The sequence below is a fragment of the Corythoichthys intestinalis genome, chromosome 2 (assembly GCF_030265065.1).
Source record: "Corythoichthys intestinalis isolate RoL2023-P3 chromosome 2, ASM3026506v1, whole genome shotgun sequence".
NCBI classification, from domain to species: domain Eukaryota; kingdom Metazoa; phylum Chordata; class Actinopteri; order Syngnathiformes; family Syngnathidae; genus Corythoichthys; species Corythoichthys intestinalis.
The window spans coordinates 23,222,923-23,243,738 of NC_080396.1; the positions used below are offsets into that span (position 1 = coordinate 23,222,923).

At 39.2% G+C, this 20,816-nt stretch overlaps 1 protein-coding gene across 4 annotated transcripts in view; it reads right to left on the reverse strand.

The window, feature by feature from the left end:
- Window positions 1-20,816, reverse strand: part of agap1 (ArfGAP with GTPase domain, ankyrin repeat and PH domain 1) — a 128,434-nt gene that overhangs the window by 87,816 nt on the left and 19,802 nt on the right. For 2 of the 4 annotated variants that reach the window (XM_057856235.1, XM_057856218.1), the window contains 5 exons: window positions 10,180-10,238; window positions 10,006-10,093; window positions 4,223-4,237; window positions 892-977; window positions 657-798 (listed from right to left, as the gene is read on the reverse strand). In XM_057856235.1, coding sequence (XP_057712218.1) covers window positions 657-798; window positions 892-977; window positions 4,223-4,237; window positions 10,006-10,093; window positions 10,180-10,238 — 390 coding nt within the window. The remainder of the gene's footprint in view (window positions 1-656; window positions 799-891; window positions 978-4,222; window positions 4,238-10,005; window positions 10,094-10,179; window positions 10,239-20,816) is intronic. The other 2 variants (XM_057856244.1, XM_057856226.1) reach the window with 1 other exon arrangement.

Below are 20,816 nucleotides of genomic sequence, written 5' to 3' on the forward strand. Positions count from 1 at the left end.
CTCTTATAACGACAACTGAGTTCTTTAATAAATATAGCACATACTTATATTTTGACTTTATTTTTAGGTTTCACTCCGTCGATTCGCCTGGATTCAACACTGTAAATTAACTATCAAATTACTCTGAGAAAATGCGTTACACGCAGAAGGTGAATAAAATGCGATGGATGTAGAAATTTGTCAATATAAAATAATATTCTTTTAGGAGGTGAAGCAGTGCTTAATTGTGGATGAATGGATGATGTTTCATAAATTATTTAAATATATTGACACACTGTTATCTCTAAGTTGCATACTAGTATATACAAATGAAAACACAGATTCAAAGTATTGTTAAAATGTCGCTCATTTACTCAAGATGGTTTTATTGATTTGAAGTATTTGTAATAAGATATTCACCAGGAAATGTGAATATTTATTTATTTGAATATTATTCTTGTAATTATTTGCACCTAAACTGGGACAAAATTCGTTGTTATTTACAACTTATTAGGTTGAGATGTACTGGTCCGGCCTATTGAGATAAAAATTGCTGTGAATTTGACTGGAATGTACAGTCACGGAGCAAAAAATGTCCACTAGATGGCAACAATGTATCAAGAAAAACAGTTTGGAATGGATTTGTAAGTACATGTGTGTGCCAGTTGAGGTCAGACCTTGCGTGCCGACTAAGACCAAAGGGAGGTCTGCTGCGTTCCTGTAGTTGGCAAGGCGGTTGAAATAGTGATAAACTGTCTGGAAGCTGATCTCATCCTCCAGACTGAAGACAAAGATGACTGCATCAACCCACAAAGCGAACTGTAGGTAAGTGGAAAGTAGAAAAGGAAATCAGTGACCAACCATATAGTGTACAGAGCGTACAGATTTTTGCGCCATATATTTAATACACACCTGTGCCTCCGGGGGGCCCCCTTCGTCCCTGATGAGCAGCAGGTGACTTTGCCCATCTACCACCATCTCTTTCTTAAAGCGACCACCTGAAGAACATGTTACACCCATTACTTCAAGTGATTTGAGAAATCCTGACAACACAACTAGAACTAGAATGTTTCAACTGGAATTATACTATTGGATGAAATTGGGTGTTGACGACCTCCTCTACTGATTGGGAAAAGTTTGCCTACACAGAATGCTTTCATGTAGGAGAGAGATCATGAAGGTTGATATGTATCTCAGAGAAGTTAAGAAGCAAGAAAATATTACTTTGATCAATGATGGCTGATAAATGATGAGGTGAAGGGAGAAAAGAGCAAACTAAGATGAAAGTTACAACAGCCAGGCAATTTAAGCTTGGAGTAATCGTTTTCAATGTTGTTTTTCCCTGATAAGAACACTCAAGAACCAACTAAACTATTTAATGCTGTGGTTATCAAACTGTGGTACGTGCACTACCAGTGGTATTGCGGGTTGCCTTAAGTGGTACGCAAAAGATGTAATCAAGATTTTTTAAATCCAATACAGTGTATTTATCAACTACAATTCAGTTCACTTAAGTAAAGAAATTAGAGCCGTGCGAAGTTTCCGATTCTTAGATTATTCGCGATTCGGCCGTGGAAGATTCGAGAACGATTCACAAACATCCAAATTCCGATTATTGAATTATACCAGGGAAAGCGGAAATAAAACAGTCAGCGCGGTCTTCAGGATGCAATGAGGAACGGACCGAGAGTAAATATCATGTTCAACTCATGCCGCTAGATTAAAAAAAAAAAAAAACAATACCTGACTGCAGCCGTCAGCCGCTAGAAACAGTGCCCAGTTGCTAGTTGCTACAAACATACGGCAACATACGGCTATGGTAGATATCATATATATCCAGAACTAGATGTGAAATGACAGACGATGGCCGTGTTAGATCATATACCAAGAACTAGATGCGAAATGACACTTTCCCGCGCTAGTAAACAAGCGCCATCTTAAAGTAGTAGACTTCTCTAGAAGGCTCTGTTGTAGCGAACCTAATTACTTTTCATCTTAAAAAAAAAAAAAAAAAAAACCAAATCGGCAAAATGTTGACTTGAATCCATCTTTAAATGATGAAACAGTTTTAAAACTTTCACGTCGAAAGTAGACAGAAGGTAAATTATTGAATAACGGGAGCAATTTTAATAACTTTAACGGTTGATTCACAACATTAAATTAACTGAATGTAGTTTAAAGCTGTCGATACAGAATGGGGACTTGAGCATTTTATTTGCATTTTTGAACACTTTTGGAACGTGTGTACAAAAAATTAAAAGCAGTGGGTTGTGTGCATCAATAATCGATTTATAATCGAATCGGAGCCTCTGAATCGTAATCGAATCGTTAGATGCCCAAATATTCCCACCTCTAAAAGAAATACCATTTAACTCAATACTTAAGGGACAGACGGTGCCTTACATAAATGACCTTCACATGAAAGACAGTTGCTCAATGCATTTAAGTAGGGAAATGGTAAATTTCTTGGATTGACATTCACGCGGTTGTCGACGCACTGACGTCACTACGATAATGCCGTATGTAGTTTCCCTTCACATAAGCGCATTAATGCCACAAATTCTGAAAAACCCTTTTTTACTTTGAATTTAACTCAGTCTCCCAAAGTCAGACGTGGGGAGAAAGCCATGACATAAAATAATTTAACGCTAGGATTTTCCGGCCACCGGTGTCTCCACCGGTGGCCGGAAAATGCCTTTCTCCTTTTCATACGAACGAAGCTGCTCCTCATCATGAGTTTCCAACTTAGGGGCCGTTTACATGGTGACGCTCCAAAAATACGACAAATGTCATGTTTGCATGTATATGGTTCCATCTCCATTTAAACAATGGGGGCAGTGCAGTTTTACAAGGTGACAGCCAATGATGCACTTTCTTGACAACAACCTCCTCAGCCCGGACGACAACATACCCGCCCACTCCAAGCAGTGGTGTCCACGTTTTTTTTTTTTTTTTTTTTTTTTTTTTTTTTTTTAATTTTTGGTATAAAAGGCACGAAAATATGAACATTAAATGTATTTAAATTAAGAATATTATAACCAGTAAATTAAAGCCAACGTTCCACCACGTGTGCCATTTTGAATGTTTAGTAGCAGCGCTGCGCATGCCCAAAGTGACGTGTGTCATTGGAGCGAGAGCTTTTCATTCATATGGTTGCAAAGCAAGGCGCGAAATCGAATCGTTCTGCTTTGGAGGCCGGATTCAAAAGTTTACGTCTTTGCTGTCACCATATAAAGGTGAGGCCATTCCACAACGTGTCTCGGTGTCGCAGCGTCACCATGTAAATGCCCCATTAGCTGGCACTCATCAAACCACCGCCGCGGAAATGACACCAGGAATTCGCTGACGTATGTGTATTTTTGTTGTGTTTAGTGCTGGCATCATAAAGATACACTTATAATCGCGCAGGTTTTATTTTTAAAGAGGCCTAGCGAAGCCAAGCAGAGACGAGTACGTTATCACGAATGTGATCAATCACGACAGATGGTGTGTGTGTGGCATTTGACGCGCAACACAGAAAAATGTTGCACGTGCATCAAATGTCATACAGAGAAAATGTTTAACACAAAAGACACCACTTACAACATTGGTTTTAGCCACGCACATACACTGAGACCCGAGCACAGGTGTGTTTGATAATGAGTGTTTATGCGGTCACGAAGAAGGGAAATCTGTGATACGCGCGTTCGTTTGGCTATAACAGTATCTGCATTGAGAAAATGTCTGCCAGCACCAAGGGCAAACACTTCCTGGAAACACTTTACTTTTACACTGCTTTTATTTACATTTTTTCGCCGAAATTACGATTAAAAAAAAATTTAATTCTGTGTTTCTTCGATTTATGAAACAATTATTATTATGAACAATATTATTATTTACGCTGAGATGCACATAATAAAGGTGTTCCTTTAAGTACACTACCATTTTTTTAATCGAAATCGAGGCACAGCCTTTTTTCTTTTGGACAATAACACTATTTTAACTAACTGGCTACCAATTGGCGGCTCAAGACATTGGATTCATTTTGAATGGGCAGGGAGTGATCCTCACAGTCAGACTGAATGGGACGTCTAGAGCCATCAATGACAGCCAGTGAGGTAATGTTGGCCCTGAGTTAAGTTTTCTTTACAGTGGTACTTGCTGTAAACTGTTTGAGAACCACTGATTTAATGGAATCCAAGCTGCTTTCACCAGGCTGCTGCGTCTCTAATGAACATAAAAAGATGAGGAAAAGAATAGTTACCTGCATCCACGTCAGCTAGTATATCATGAAGCAAGAAGACAGAGAAGAGAAAAAACACAGGTAAAGGGTGAAGAGAGCAAATCTTCCACCTTTCTCCCACTGTTAGGCTAGCAAGCAAGAGATCACGGCCAAGTCCCTATGATAAAGCATTCAAATGAACCACCAAGCACACGCCTTTCAACACTGAGCTTTCATGCTTTTCTATTTGTGCCCAGTAAATTTGTAAATATGTGATTGCTCCCATGTACAACGTGTTTGCACACACTTAGTGGTCAAAAACGCTCAATCAGCCATGCGCGCCATTCAGCTAAGGGATGACTTCTGGGCTCACGCCCGTATGTCCGAGCACCCCTAAACACACCACAGAACCAAGCTGCTGCTGCTGCTGCTTTGCTTGGGTGTGCAGCCTTAGAATAGTTCTGGTTAGTGGCTTTGTGGCGCTGTGGTTGCTGTGCTGTTCCAAAGCCACCGTCTCAGCTCTGAATCAATCGCCATGGGAATCGAGACTACGGCATATTTTTAGGCTCCAGGAATTTGAAAACAACACAGCAACTTCTCTTGGACTGCAGCAACAGATCAAGCTAGTCAGTCAGTTTGAACCAGCACTTGCGCCAATAAAAACATCAAAAACTTGAGAAGCTTACACAATGAAAGTAAACGGCAATCAAATCAAGAGGATGGATGATGATGCTCCATCACTTGGAAAACTCGCCACATTCACACTGTAAGATGTTCTTAACCCTGGAAGTAGGGATTTTGCAAAAAGGAATTGGCATGTTCTTTAGGGTGCTAAGGAAGACCCAATTTCCGAGATTTTTGAGGTACATTAACACTTTTTAGTGTTGGGGTTTGCAATGGTGAGGAACATCTAAGAGTTGTTGAATATTATGCTACCGTATTTTTCCGACTACAAGTCGCACCTGAGTATAAGTCGCACCAGCCATAAAATGCCCAACGAAGAGAAAAAAAACGTATACAAGTCGCACCGGAGTATAAGTCGAATTTTTGGGGGAAATTTACTTGATAAAATCCAACACATAGAACAGACATGCCATCTTGAAAGGCAATTTAATATAAAAATACAATAGAGAACAACATGCTGAATAAGTGTACAGTGCATGAACAACGAAATGCGAATATACTGACCTCACCATGACGCTACGGCTCCGTCCTGGCTATTAAGCGGGCTAAACTCCCAAATGACGATGCTGGACGTCCGTATAGTTTGCTGAATCAATTTCGTCCTCGATACCAACAGGTTCGCATTGACGTAAATAAATGATAATTAGGTGCTTTTACAGCAATGACATGACACAAACGGTTAGCATGCGTTCGCTATCATTAGCGCATCGTTCAAACAACCACACAACTGGCTCTAAGTGTCGGATCGCGGGTGGAAAACACACAACAACAACAGAAAAGATGATACACACAGGCGTTGCCTCAGTAGAGATATTTTACAAGCATTAACAATGAATGTAGGTTCGCAGCCATGTTTCTCTCTCGCTAACTCGCCCACTCAGTCAGAGCTACGTAGCTGTTGGTCTTCTGGCCTGTGAGCGCTCTTCTTCACGTGAACAAGTGCAAGTGCGCCCCCACGTGGGCGTGAAAGCGCCACAAACTGAGAGCATGCATTTCAATATAAAAAGTCAATAATACAATTGAACACACATTGCCAAAGGCAGAGCGCGAACGTGGCCATAGCTATTAAGTTATTCAGATAACTATAGCATAAAGAACATGCTAACAAGTTTACCAAACCTTCAGTGTCACTCCAAAAGACCAAAATAACATATGAAATGATATCATAATGTGTTAATAATTTCACACATACAGTTGTGGTCAAAAGTTTACATACACTTGTGAAGAACATAATGTCATGGCTCTCTTGAGTTTCCAGTTATTTCTACAACTCTGATTTTTCTCTGATAGAGTGATTGGAACAGATACTTCTTTGTCACAAAAAACATTCATGAAGTTTGGTTCTTTTATGACTTTATTATGGGTGAACAGAAAAAAGTGATCAAATCTGCTGGGTCAAAAATATACATACAGCAGCGCTAATATTTGGTAACATGTCCCTTGGGTATTTTCACTTCAATTAGGCGCTTTTGGTAGCCATCCACAAGCTTCTGGCAAGCTTCTGGTTGAATCTTTGACCACTCCTCTTGACAGAATTGGTGCAGTTCAGTTAAATTTGATGGCTTTCTGACATGGACTTGTTTCTTCAGCATTGTCCACAAGTTCTCAATGGGGTTTAAGTCAGGACTTTGGGAAGGCCATTCAAAAACCTTAATTCTAGCCTGATTTAGCCATTCCATTACCACTTTTGACGTGTGTTTGGGGTCATTGTCCTGTTGGAACACCCAACTGCGCCGAAGACCCAATCTTCGGGCTGATGACGTTAGGTTATCTTGAAGAATTTGAAGGTAATCCTCCTTCTTCATTATCCCATTTACTCTCTGTAAAGCACCAGTTCCATTGGCAGCAAAACAGCCCCACAGCAAAATACTACCACCACCGTGCTTGACGGTAGGCATGGTGTACTTGGGGTTAAAGGCCTCACCTTTTCTCCTCCAAACATATTGCTGGGCATTGTGGCCAAACAGCTCGATTTTTGTTTCGTCTGACAACAGAACTTTCCTCCAGAAGGTCTTATCTTTGTCCATGTGATCAGCAGCAAACTTCAGTCGAGCCTTAAGGTGCCGCTTTTGGAGCAAGTGCTTCCTTCTTGCACGGTAGCCTCTCAGTCCATGGAGATGCAAAACACGCTTGACTGTGGACACTGACACCTGTGTTCCAGCAGCTTCTAATTCTTGGCAGATCTGCTTTTTGGTGATTCTCGGTTGAATCTTCACCCTCCTGACCAATTTTCTCTCAGCAGCAGGTGATAGCTTGAGTTTTCTTTCTGATCGTGGCAGTGACAAAACAGTGCCATGCACTTTATACTTACAAACAATTGTTTGCACTGTTGCTCTTGGGACCTGCAGCTGCTTTGAAATGGCTCCAAGTGACTTTCCTGACTTGTTCAAGTCAATGATTGTTCAAGTCAATAATCACTCACAAGAAATTGCTAATTCGTGTTGCTGTATGTATATTTTTGACCCAGCAGATTTGATCACTTTTTCTGTTAATCCATAATAAAGTCATAAAAGAACCAAACTTCATGAATGTTTTTTGTGACAAAGAAGTATCTGTTCCAATCACTTTATCGGAGAAAAATCAGAGTTGTAGAAATAACTGGAAACTCAAGAGAGCCATGACATTATGTTCTTCACAAGTGTATGTAAACTTTTGACCACAACTGTAAGTCGCTCCTGAGTATAAGTCGCACCCCCAGCCAAACTATGAAAAAAAAACTGCGACTTACAGTCCGAAAAATACGGCTTGTTTGTGGATTACTAGCAGACAAAAAGAGACCACAGATGTGGACAGACAATAAATTGCAGATTGTGCGGTTGTTTTTTTTCTCTTCCGGGGTAGTACAGAGGAAATTGGAAACGGCGGTCATAAGCGGGAAAGTTTACACCAAAATATCCACAAGTTTTGGCAAGCTTGTGATGCATGCTCTCATCGAAATGAGTTCAATTTGTCCAAAAAATAAGAAAGTCCTTCAGATGTTTAGACTTCTGGCCAGTGTGATCACATCCGTCCAGCACTGCATGCAAGTACTATTGACAAAACTACAGAAAGTATTGTCAGAGCTGGAGAGATGATTGACCTGTCTTTATATTGATTTGTTTGCCCTGTGCTGCAAGAAGTGATAGTTACGAATGCCCTTCAACATCTCACATGCACATTATTGTGTTTAGCTTTTCTACTGATTTCAATGAAAAAATATGATTCAAGTTTATGAGCATAGTCATGGAACTAATGGATATCGTAAGTCAAGCTACCAATGTGTAACTTTTAAATTTTTGTTTGTTATACCATTGTTGTCGGGCTAAAGTTTAAGCCACCAAGTTTGCTTACTAGCCTTCAAGTTAGACAGTATTGAGGCACGAACCGTGTAATATTGTGTATTGAAAGCAAAGTACACTATTTGGAAAAAATGATCACACAAAAGTGACTATGCTACGTGTCCTGCAGCTAGGCATGTGCCGGTATGAGATTTTGACGGTACGATAACCGTGAGCAAAAATACCGCGGTTTCACGGTATCACGGTATTGCAATTATAGGTCCAAAAAATTTTGAGATGTCTGGGTTAAAAAAAAAAAAACTTTTTTCCATCGAACAGGATTTTTTTTTTCAGACCATAGTTGCAAATTGGAACATGAATATATTGTTAAAATAAATAATTTATCAATAAAAAAATATATTTTAAATAAAATTAAAATAAATATAACTTATAGACTGTACTCACAGCCACAGCTCAAATTGCTCAAGATTAGAGCAAGAACAAAATAATTTCTATAAAAAATGTAAAAACACTTCTGAATAAAATTTCTAAAAATTTATACTGCATGACTTTTTTTTTTGAGGGTGGAAAAGCTTAAGTGAAGTTTCGCCATTTTCAGCCACTGTGTCAACTCTAGTCTACATGATGTCATGCCTTTGTCTTAAAAAGAACATAAAGAATTCATAAGTTAGTTAAAAATGTATAAGTTAGTTAAAATGTCAATATTGTTGTGGAAAGGTTTCATCTAAAAATAAAAAATAAAAATAAAAAACATTGGGAGTGAGACCTCTCCTTGATCCAGCGAACGTGGACTTGTGCTTAGGGCAAGATCATCTTTCGCAATTAGCGATCTTTGACGCTATCCCCTTCTCCCCTTCATTTAAGCGAATCAAGCTTGTTTTCTCACTCTGCGGCTGTAACACTCAACGAAGTTGCTCTCCCAGTTAAGCCTAGGCTAACATTCATCTTTGTAAGCTTTTAGTTAGTTTGTATATTGAATTTGAAAGGAAAATGTGTGTTTTGTTTTTAGCGAACTTTTTCCATGGTGCTAATCTGTTGAAGCTACTCACATGGAAAAATCTAATTGTACAACATTTTAAATGTATTCATTTTATATATTACACTTACCATGATTGGAGAGCTCAATAAATTGAAGAACAGTACACCTTATGTGTGGAGTATTTGTTTTTGGGTTAGCTGGCTGTCTAGCCGATAGCGTCACTTTCACACACAGCAACAAACGGGAGGGGGTAAGCGCTGCTGTGCCACGCCGCTTCTGGCTGCATTTTTAACACAAGAAAAATAGCGAATACCGTACTACGGTCTGACGAAAAATGTTTGTGGTTTTGAAACCGCGAATGTTTCACACCACGGTAAACCGTGAAACCGGTAACCGGCACATGCCTACCTGCAGCACCTTCAGTTAAATACGAAATTTACCTTTAAGTCCATGGACCTGTTTTTTTAATTGCTTAGTCAGCAGTCAAAAACAAAGAGAGGTCCGCTACACTCCAGCCCTGTTTATCTTGTTTATTCAATGGATATGTGTATCATTAGCCCATCAAGACTTATGGCTATTTGACATAAAACCTTGTTTTTGATTGTAGCTGAACCAATCAGAAATGCGGTTCTGCATTGCAGACTCTATCCTAAAGGATCAGGATAACTGTTAAGCCCCTAAAATGACTAGAAACTTTATTTTCCAGAGCATGTCTGTAGTGTGACCTAGGAAAAGTTCCAGAAAAGTAGTTCTGAGGCAAAGTTCCTACATTGTAGAAGGACTTTAATATACTGGAATTAACTTTAGCATAGAAGGCTACCGGTTGATGTTCCTATCCTTCCTCATCCAAATCAAAGAGAAATTGTGTCAATATTTCTTTGTACCTTCAGGTGACTCCTCTTGGACATATGTTCCTGTAAGGTACCTGTGGACCAGTGCTGACTTCCCGCTGGCCAGGTTACCTACAATGCCCTGTAGAGAGAGTGTGGCTTTTCAATAGAGAAGAAACTTTATAGGCTAGATGCAATAGACTAGTTTGGTCAGTGAACTCAACTCACCACTTTGAGTTCCGGCACAGAGCGACTGAGAGTCCACTCCTGGCTGTTCACAAACGCATCTGAATGAGAGAAAAGAAATTAAACATTATGTTACATAAAACATTAAGCATTTTGAAAGCTCGGTTAATCACGGCATCCAGTTTTACAAGTCTGTTGACAAAGCAAACAGAATGACTTAAACACCACTAAAAACTGGAGACTTTTTCAGAATATTTCTGAAGGACTGTGATAAAAGGATGAAGAATATTTAACTCAACAGTCATGCTTTGAATATGATAGATTTCTACCGCAAATTTTTCAGGCATGTGCTTCACTAAAGCAGCAGTGCATGTGCATGAAGTAGGCCAGTAGGCCACAACCCTCCAGACCTTCTCACTAATTCATTAGCAGCAATCTGTAGGCGCGCCAGTGTGCTAAAAGCCCTCCAGGTACTGAAGAAGCTTGGCCATCTTGCACTTCCACTAATCTGTCCATTCCAGGAAATATCTAGAACATGCATTGACCTACAAATATCCATCATTTATGGGGTGCTGCATGCCAAGATGCTTCAATGAATAAAACTTCCTGCATTACCGTACACTAAACCTTGACCTAGCCATGCTGTCTAGACGTTTTCTATCGCAAAAGTTCAAAAGTGTGGGTGTCTCAGAAAGAAGACAAAAGGATGTAATGTAGGCGTCGGAATAAAAGCTTACAAGCATTTTAAATGTCTGGTTTCATTCGATTGAATAGTTGAATTTTCTTCAACGCATGGAAACGTAACGACTGTCCAAGTTTCCACACTTCCAGTGTTATCAGTCTGGACAGAATCCAAGGGAATCCAAACACACAGGAGGACATTGTAGAGGTTTCCACAGATGCCCGCCTGTGTGGAAGCTTGCTGCCAAGCAGGATGTTGATTCAGCTGTTTCCTGTTTTTAGGGCTAGTCGTATTGGTGTGTACCCTTTTTAGCAACATTGAAGAAATTATGCGTATTTTTTTTTTCTCTACAATTCAAATCAACTCCCTAGTCTTAATAATCTGTCTACGACATAAGCATCATATTGCCCTGCATCAAAATGCATTCTAAAATGTTGGACATTGGAGAGGAACAATGAAGACACAGACGTTCCTGATTCCATCTCAGTGGATAACCCTGAGCGACAAATTCGAATGGAACAAAACGGTCACTGCGATTGACTGAGAAATCTATATAAAGAATTGCAACCAGTTTCATCAAGACCTTGATATGAGCCTTCCAACAGCTCACAACATCAGACAATGACAATCAGGTACAGTCACCTTACCTCATCCGCTTAGGCAATAAACAACCTCCACTGTTCAGGGTCATAGGGGAGCTGGAGTCTATCCAAGCTAATTATAGTTCAAGGACATGGTTAACAGATCACCAGTCAAACACAGGACTGAGAGAGACACAACAAATCTCTACCCACAGGCAACAGAATCAATGTACTTTCCATGTATTACACAATACATTGTATGACGGTATTATACCATACGGACAAAAGAGTGGTTTGGATACCAGTTCACAACCTTTTTACTGTGGAGGAAGCCACACTTGCTTTAGATCAAGTTTATTCAAACGCTTTTACCTTATAACATATACATGCATTGGGTAAGAAAAAAAAACCACACACTCTCTTGCAAGACCGCTAGTCCCCTCAGGGCAAGGTGTGTGCATTCTATGCTGCCATCTTCCAAAACAAGGTAGCATTGCCTCATCAGTCATCTATATATTTAGCATTTGCATTTAAAACCAAACAGCTGCATGTATAAAAGCTTGAGAACAATAATGTTTAACATATTAACTAAATGATCAATCCAATTACAAAGTCGAAGCAAAATCTATGCCTCAAACTATGCTGGAATCACTTTTCCATATAAGCAAATGTTGCCACAGAAACACACAGAGCTTATGTAGAAATAGTTGAGGCAGAAGAAAATCAAAAGTTTACACTTCCAAAACGATTAAGTGCTATGCAACTGCTGGAAAGCAGAACAAGATGGACAGAAATATATAGATATGCACTCCAGAAGCAGAATGTTCTTTCAAACATTTCAAAATGTTTTATGTGATTATTTGATGGGATAATTATGGAGTAATTGAGTCTAAAAATTTGTGAGTGTTGCAGCCCAAGTTGGAAGTTGGAAACCCAGTTCCCAGCTTCTATGTTCTGACTGTCAGCAACACTTGCCCAACTTCAACCTTATGCAAACACTTCTCTCACCAACAAGCACACACAGAAGAAAGCAGTCTTGTGGATGGCAGTTTCCCCCCTCAGGGCAAGGTGTGCGAATTGTATGCAAACTGTCATTTGTCAAATCAAGACAGTACTGCCTAATCGGTCATGTGGAATAACTTATTCGCTCAGCAATAACCTTGTCAACAATAAAATGTGAGAGAACCCACAAGCAAGCCATTTGCAACTGTTCCTACTCTGTGTGATGTACTGAACATGAGAAAACAAATACACCAGACAACGTGCTTAATCAAAAATACTCGGACACTTTCCCAAAGCCAGCAGTCTGTTGTGTTACCAGGAATGCTTGGATACTAAGTGGCAGAAGAAGTCGAAGATGGCGGAATCCATCAATCATCAAAAAAATGACAAGGATTTTAATCATAAATACTACATAAATAACACTACTAATACTATATTATTTCGATGAATTACCAACATGAGGATTACGTTTAGAATGTTTAATGTTAGGAGGCTCAAAGAAGAAGATATAGTTGTTGTTTTTTTAAGTAATGAATGTCTCCAAGTGACTGATCATCAAAAATATTTTTGGATTGATTTGTTATTCAATGAATTGTCGATTTTTCAATCTTGGCACACCTAGTTCATATTGAACATGTAAATGTTTTGCACCTAATTGTCTTACCCAACTGCTTTCCAAGGACATTGGGGAAGAACAATTCCTCTTTAATGCATGATCATTACATTTCGAAGGCAAAACCCCAAATCTGACAACATTGTATCATATATTGTTTCAACTATGAATGGAAGAAGTTATTACTCAATTAAGTAATCACCAAGATGCCAATACATATCATATTATTATGTCAAACCTTGATTACAGTGGTATGAAAAAGTATCTGAACCTTTTGGAATTTCTCACATTTCTGCATAAAATCACTATCAAATGTTATCTGGTCTTTGTCAAAATCACACAGATGAAAATACAGTGTCTGCTTTAACTAAAACTACCCAAACATTTATAGGTTTTCACATTTTAATGAGGATAGCATGCAAACAAGGACAAGTGGGTAAAATAAGTAAGTGAACCCTCTGCCAAAGGAGACTTCAAGAGCAATTGAAACCAATTTTTACCAAACATTTTAAGTCGGGTGTGTGCCCAATCACTTATGAGTGGTTTAAAGCTGTCCTGCCCACTATAAAACACACGCCTGGTAGGAAATGTCTTGATGAGAAGCATTGTCTGATATGCATCATGGCCCGGTCAAAACAGCTGTCTGAAGACTTGCAACCATTGATTATTGATTTGTATAAAGCTGGGAAAGGATACAAAACCATCTCTCTAAGTCTGGATGTCCATCAATCGACAGTCTGAGAAGTTGTCTACAAATGGAGAGAGTTTGGCACTGTTGCTTCTCTCCAAAGGAGTGGCCGTCCACCAAAGATGACGACAAGAGTTCAGCGCAGAATACTCAGAGAGGTAAATAATAACCCTAGAGTGACTGCTAAATACTTCCAGAAATCACTGGCACAGTCCAATATCTCTGTGCACACATCAAATATATGTAAAACTATGGGCAAGAATGGTGTTCATGGGAGAACTTTACGGAGGAAGCCACTGCTGTCTAAAAAACATTGTTGCTCATTTAATGTTCGCAAAAAAGCTCTTGGACACGCCACAGACGTTTTGGCAAAATATTTTGTGGACTGATGAAAGCAAAGTGGGAATTTTTTGGGAGTAACACACAACGTCATGTGTTGAGGAAAAATGGAACAGCTCACCAACATCAACACTTCATGCCCACCGTGAAGCATGGTGGCGGGAGCATCATGATTCGGGGCTGCTTTGCTGCCTCAGGGCCAGGACAACTTGCAATCATTAATGGAAGAATTAATTCAAAAGTTTATCAGGATGTTATGCAGGAAAACTTATGGCCATCTGTTAGACAATTGAAGTTAAAAAAGAGGACAGATGCTGTAACAAGACAGCCAAAACAAAAAAGATCCAAAACACAGAAGTAAATCAACTTCAAAATGGTTTCATAAGAACAAAATACACATTCTGGAGTGACCAAGTCAAAGTCCAGACTTCAACCCCATTGAGATGCTGTGGCATGACCTAAAGACAGTGACTCATGCCAGACATCCCAGGAATCTGACTGAACTACAACATCAGCTACTGCAGCAGTTTTGTAGAGAACAATGGGCCAAGATTAGTCCTGATCGATGTACCAGACTGATCTTCAGCTACAGGGAGCGTCTGGGTGAAGTTATTGCTGGCAAAGGGGGTGCCACAAAATATTAAATGTGATGGTTCACTTACTTGTTTTCCCCCCCTTCTGTCATTGTTTGAATACCATCCTCATTAAACGGTGACAACCTATAAATGTTTTGGTTTTAGTTAAAGCAGACACTTTTTTTCAACTGTGTGATTAAGACAAAGATCAGATCACATCTGATAGTGATTTTATGCAGAAATGTGAGAAATTCCAAAAGGTTCAGATACTTTTTCATACCACTGTATATTTAGTAGCACAGCAAAATCACATGAATTGGCCTGTCAGTGCCTGACCTCCCAATTAAAACAAGCTGGATTTCTATTGCCGTCAATGGCAGCTAGTGAGTTAAAAAGCACTTGCAAGGACACATTGTTAAGTATAAAACAGCTCATATGCATACTTTGCAAATAAACTGACTGACCTAGATATCATCCTGACACTCAGCACATCCATCCCCCACCAGCTTTGCACACACACAGCTGGCACCATGCTAACAGTTTTCATTTCATGCTAAATCAAACCAAAGACCCGCACCACCAGCTAACTCGTAACTGGTTCATCATGCACGTGACGCTGAAGTTGTGAAGCTGTGGCATGTCTCTATTATGGCATTTTTTTCAACCTCAATTCTTTGTTACTCAACGGCGTAAGCACGTCAAGGAGAGTGATCACATCTGATGGATTTGAGCCTTATGTACTGTAAGAGTCTTAAGCAGCAGGGGGTAGATCACCATGTTCTCCTGGCATGCCAGCATACAGTGTATCACAAAAGTGAGTAAGTGAGAAAATAAAAAGAAATGATCAAATTTGAGAAAAAAAATTATTAACCGATTCCGGTCCTCTGAAAATGCCATGATTGGGACCGATTTCCGATCGGATCGTGGACATCTTTTGTTGACCACACGGTAATTTTGTCATATTACCACTTACAGTGTATCACAAAAGTGGCTAATAATGGCTGTATTTTGAGTTATTTTGAGGGGAAAATAAATCAACTCTATTGTATAAGTTGCACACAGACTACTTACATTGTGTCAAAGTGTCATTTTGTCAGTGTTGTCCCATGAAAAAATTTACTTAAATATCTGCAGAAATGCAAGGGGTATACTCACTTTTGTGATACACTGTAGAATGGCATTAGTGAGATGGGGAGACAAAAACAAACAATGCAGAACAAGACTGACTAAACCAAGCAGAAAGAGTTCATGAGCAGTAGTTGGAAAGTCAATCAGAATTGCAGGTGTGACTATTCTACGCCATCCAAACTATAAACATTTACAACAACTTCCAATTCTCAAGATAAAGTGGGAGTGAATAGGAGGGTGAAAAACAGTCACACACGCTTTGACCCCCACACAACCTCTGGCAGCCACTGGATGAACACAGCAGATGGCTAATCGTCAGGCAAGTCAGGAAGTAATTTCTCTGCCACTTACCCCCACAACCACAAACTCCCCATGCCCATACCTGTAGACAAGCAAACTGAGTAATAATGAAAAAGCAACACTACTGAATGAATTACACAATCGTGAGCAAATAACAGTCCGTGACTGACCCTTGCAGCCCAGGGAACTTGCTGCAAGTTCTTGTTAGGAAATGATGTCAGTGTGATTAGGGGAGTCGATTGAGAACAAAGGATCAGCTGTGGATATTTGACTCATGCAGGGCAGTGGTACCTCGACTTACAAATGCTCGACATACGATCCTTTCAACATCTGACGTAAAATTTGCCTCGTCATTTGTCTCCACACATGACAGCACGCTCCAAATACAGCGATTTACAACAGCGTCGTAATTTGATTGTTTTCCCGCAAGACAGTAGTACGGCAGATTTTCTTGTGAGAGAAATCAACATGGGTCCCAAGATGGTTAGCGCAGGTGGTGGAAAAAGGTGATGCTTAGCATTGAAATTAAGAAGGAAATGATTGAAAAATGTGAGCTTGGTGTGCGCGTCAGTGAACGTGCCTGACAATATGGCCGAAATACGGCTAAGATCTCAACGGTCCTCAAGGAGATGGAAGCCATCAAAACGGTCAAAGCATCCAAAGGGAGGACTATGTTCTAAGTGTCATAGCGCTATTTCGGAGGAGATTGAACATCTTTTGGACATATGGATTAGGGATAAAGAGACCTCCACACGCCATCTCCTCCGATCTCTATTCGCCAGTTATATGTAAGTTAAGGCGACAATTAAAACGCTTTATTCTTTCCGATTTATTTATATTATTCTAATTTGTATTTATAATTTATTTGTTTTGTTATGTGTAATTGCCATTTGTAATTGTACCAGCAGTATTTATTAAGGTACATTTTTGGGCTGTGGGATGAATTAATCGAATTATCGTGTATTCTGATGGGAAAATCCCGCTCGAACCAACCATTTCGACTTAAAACCAGGTCCTGGAAGGAATAAAATTCATATGTAGCGGTACCACTGTAGTTTCATTTTAGTGCCAAAGACAACACGCTTTGCTTTTTAGCCAACGGTGGATGTGAAATTATTAAGTTTTATATCAATATAAAACAAATGTATACACTATGATGGTACATATTGCTTGGGACATGGAAACAATTTTGTTATGAAACATCATGAGACTTACATGACAAATAAATCCTTGTTATTGTATTGGTTGCTGATTTTGATAACATTGACCAGCAAAAAAGTTTTTTCAAAAAATTATTTTTTTTTAAACAATTATATTCTACTAGTATACAATTTTTGGTCGCTGATTTCATCTGTGATCAGTTTTTTCTGTATGCTTAAGTTTTCACGCTACCGGCATTTTTGATATTCTTACATTCGTGGTATTTTATACAGATTCATCTATAGACTTCAAAACCTATATTATGAAGTTCGCAGTTAACTCTTAGTTCTTTGCATAATTATACATTTTCCTGAATCATTCTCTCAACGTTAGCTTGTCATAGTTCAGAGATTTTCGCATATGGGAGCACTATGGCAGCAGTGTAGTACAGGACATGTCACATTGTCCCGATTGTTGGTATCCTATGTATGCAATAGGCATGTGTCGATATGAGATTCTGACGGTATGATAATATCATGGTTTCACGGTATTGCAATTACAGCTCTAAAATATGTTACTTTGAGATATCTGGGTTTCATTAAAAAAAAAAAAAAAAAAGATTCAATTGAACAAGATTTTTATTTTTCAAAACATATTATCAAACTGGAACATAAGTATAATTAGAGGTGTGCGAAATTTCCGATTCTTAGATTATTCGCGTTTCGGCAGTGCAAGATTCGAGAACGATTCACAAACATCCAAATTCCAATTATTGAAATATGTCAAGTAAAGCGGAACTAAACACAGTCAGCGCGATCTTCGGGACGCAATGAGGAACGGACCGCATTGCGTCCCGAGAGTAAACATCATACTTGTCATTACCCGGCAAATGACAATGCTCAACTCACGGCTCTGTGTCAACTCATGCCGCTAGATAAAAAAAAAAAAACAATAATACCTGACTGCTGCCGAAAGCCGCTACAAGCTACGTCCATATCATGTTACGATAGATAAAAGATACCATATGTATACAGAACTAGATACAAAATGACAGATTCAATGGCGTTAGCAGCACATGTATTGAAACTAGATGCGAAATGACAGACTTGCCGGCGTTGGTAAACAGCCGCCATCTTAAAGCAGGAAACTTCTCTAGAAGGCTCTGTTGTAGCGAATTTAATTAACTTTTTATCTAAAATACTCCTAAATCAGCAAAATCTTAACTTTAAACTATCTTTAAAACAGTTTTAAAACTTTCACATGTCTAAAGTAGACAGAAGGGAACTTATGGAATGATGGGACCAATTTAAACAACTTTAACGGTTGATTCACAACATTAATTAAATGTCGTTTAAAGCTGCTGATACAGAATGGGGACTTGAATATTTTATTTACTGTTTTGAACTGTTAACTTGATACTGAAATAGTCGTTTATTTAAGCCTGAGAGGCTTTTTGTACAATTTTTGTAACTAATGTAAGAAACATTGAAAGCAGCTAATAACTTGGGGGGGTTTGTGGGTGTCATCAATAATCTATTTATAATCGAATCGTTGTCTCTAAATCGTAATCGAATCGTTAAGTGCCCAAAGATTCCCCCCTCTAAGTATAATGTTAACTTAAAATAAAAAATATAACCGAAATATTCTAAACAAAATTAAAATAAATGCAATCCTTTAGGTGAGCCTAAACCCACAGCTCAACATTATCACCATGAGAACAAAAATATTTGAATTATTTTCCATAAAAAGCACTTGTGTATGACTCGTATCATGTTTACAGTACACACTCTCTTTCTCAACACAGACAGTTGTTAGAGAGGAAAAGAAACACCACGTTTTACCACCGCTAGACACACTAAACATGCTGGAGTTAACTCACGTAGCTAGTGGGAAACGTTCATGACAGTGTTCACTAACCTTTAATTTTGTATATATGCGAAATCATATTGGAGGTATTGCCTCCTCGGCAACCACCCTCCGCAAACATGTTTTACATATCGGTTGGCCCTCCTCCTCCTCTAAGCAGTGGCCATCTTTAACTTTTCTGTAGCCGAAGTATTCCCATACCAGTGAATTAGTTTTCTTTGATGGGGGAAAAAGTTTAGGAGTCTCACCTCCAGCCATCGTGTAGCACAGCTGACTTACTGACACTGAGCAACAACCACTGGGGGAGGGTTGAACCTTGCAGCTGTAAGCGGGGGATTTCTCCCTGCATTTTAGGGACATAAAAAATAACTAATACACTAGGGACAGTATGACGTTTTCATACCACGGTACACCTTGAAACCGGTAATCGGCACATGTCTAGTCTGCAGTCATCTAAACCATGGCATAACAGACATTATGATGTTACAGTGTTTCTTTTGGGCCAGCTATGGTAAGCCACTTAATTAAAAAAATGTTTTGCAATAATTTTGCATTGCACAAAAAAATGATTTGGAGGGGGACTTACAGGGAAAAAAACAGGTCATATTTGGATTCAGCACCCAAAAATACATAATTATTTTTTTTGCATAAATGCTACAAATCTTTTTGTTGACCGGTCTAATTTGCCACATTGATGCAGTTATGCTCCGTTGCAAGCTCACACTATGTATGTAAAAACCATACCCTGAACACTAGCTTATATATAACTAAGGAGCTATTTGGATCTATCCATTTTCAGCAACAATCAAGTTTTGACAGACCGCCTGCTGAGCATAAGCATCTGTGATCTTTCTGTCTTGAGGTGTGATATGCCATTGCAGACTATTTCATGCAGTGAAAGATCAAATGATCAATTCGACAACACAAAGATGCTTGTTTACCACTTGTGCTCCCACAACTATAGCATTTTCAAATGGCTTTGACCTTGCAGCAACGTTCACCTAAGATTTAAATTTAACTTTGAAGGCAAACTCCTTTCTCATGAAAATTAGCTGCAGAACAACACATACTATACTATGGAACAGATCGATTGCGTTAGGTTGCGTCATTCAGTGATGTCAAGAATTAGAAGATGCAGGAGTAAGGGAAAAGGCAGCCTCCCTTCATCTTTCTGATCAGATACACTCGGTATACTGTGTGTAGAATTTTGCATAAAATTTTGTGGGGAAACGAATTATAGCATTTTAGAATTAGGCTTTAACATTACAAAATGTGGAAAAAGTGAATTGCTGTGGATACTTTCTGGATGCACTCTATGTGCGCTGCCACGCATTACTTCTGCATGGCCGAGGATGTAGGTCACACACACAGTCTGACTGAGTGATACACACCCACATGCACCCTCCTCACACAAGCAAACGCATATACTTTATTGACTCTGACCTCTAAACCACATGAAGGCACAACAGTGGGGTCAACACAGGACTCCAACCGTCCAAACATTTTACTACTAAAATGTTTTCAAACAGAATATAGGTCCTTTTGAGTCCTTTAGTAAATTGGGAAAAGACCTTCATTTGCCAGATTTCCTGTCAGGATTCATCAGCTCTTCTGGGAAGATTTTGCAGTCGGGGGTTGACAGAGCTGCAGACGCCAGCATAGTGACACTCAAGTGTCACATTCTTTAAACGTATTGTTTTTTTCTGGTTTAGATGTCAAAGTAGTGGCCTGAAAGCAGTCGGGTCATGTGAGTCTGACCTGCTGT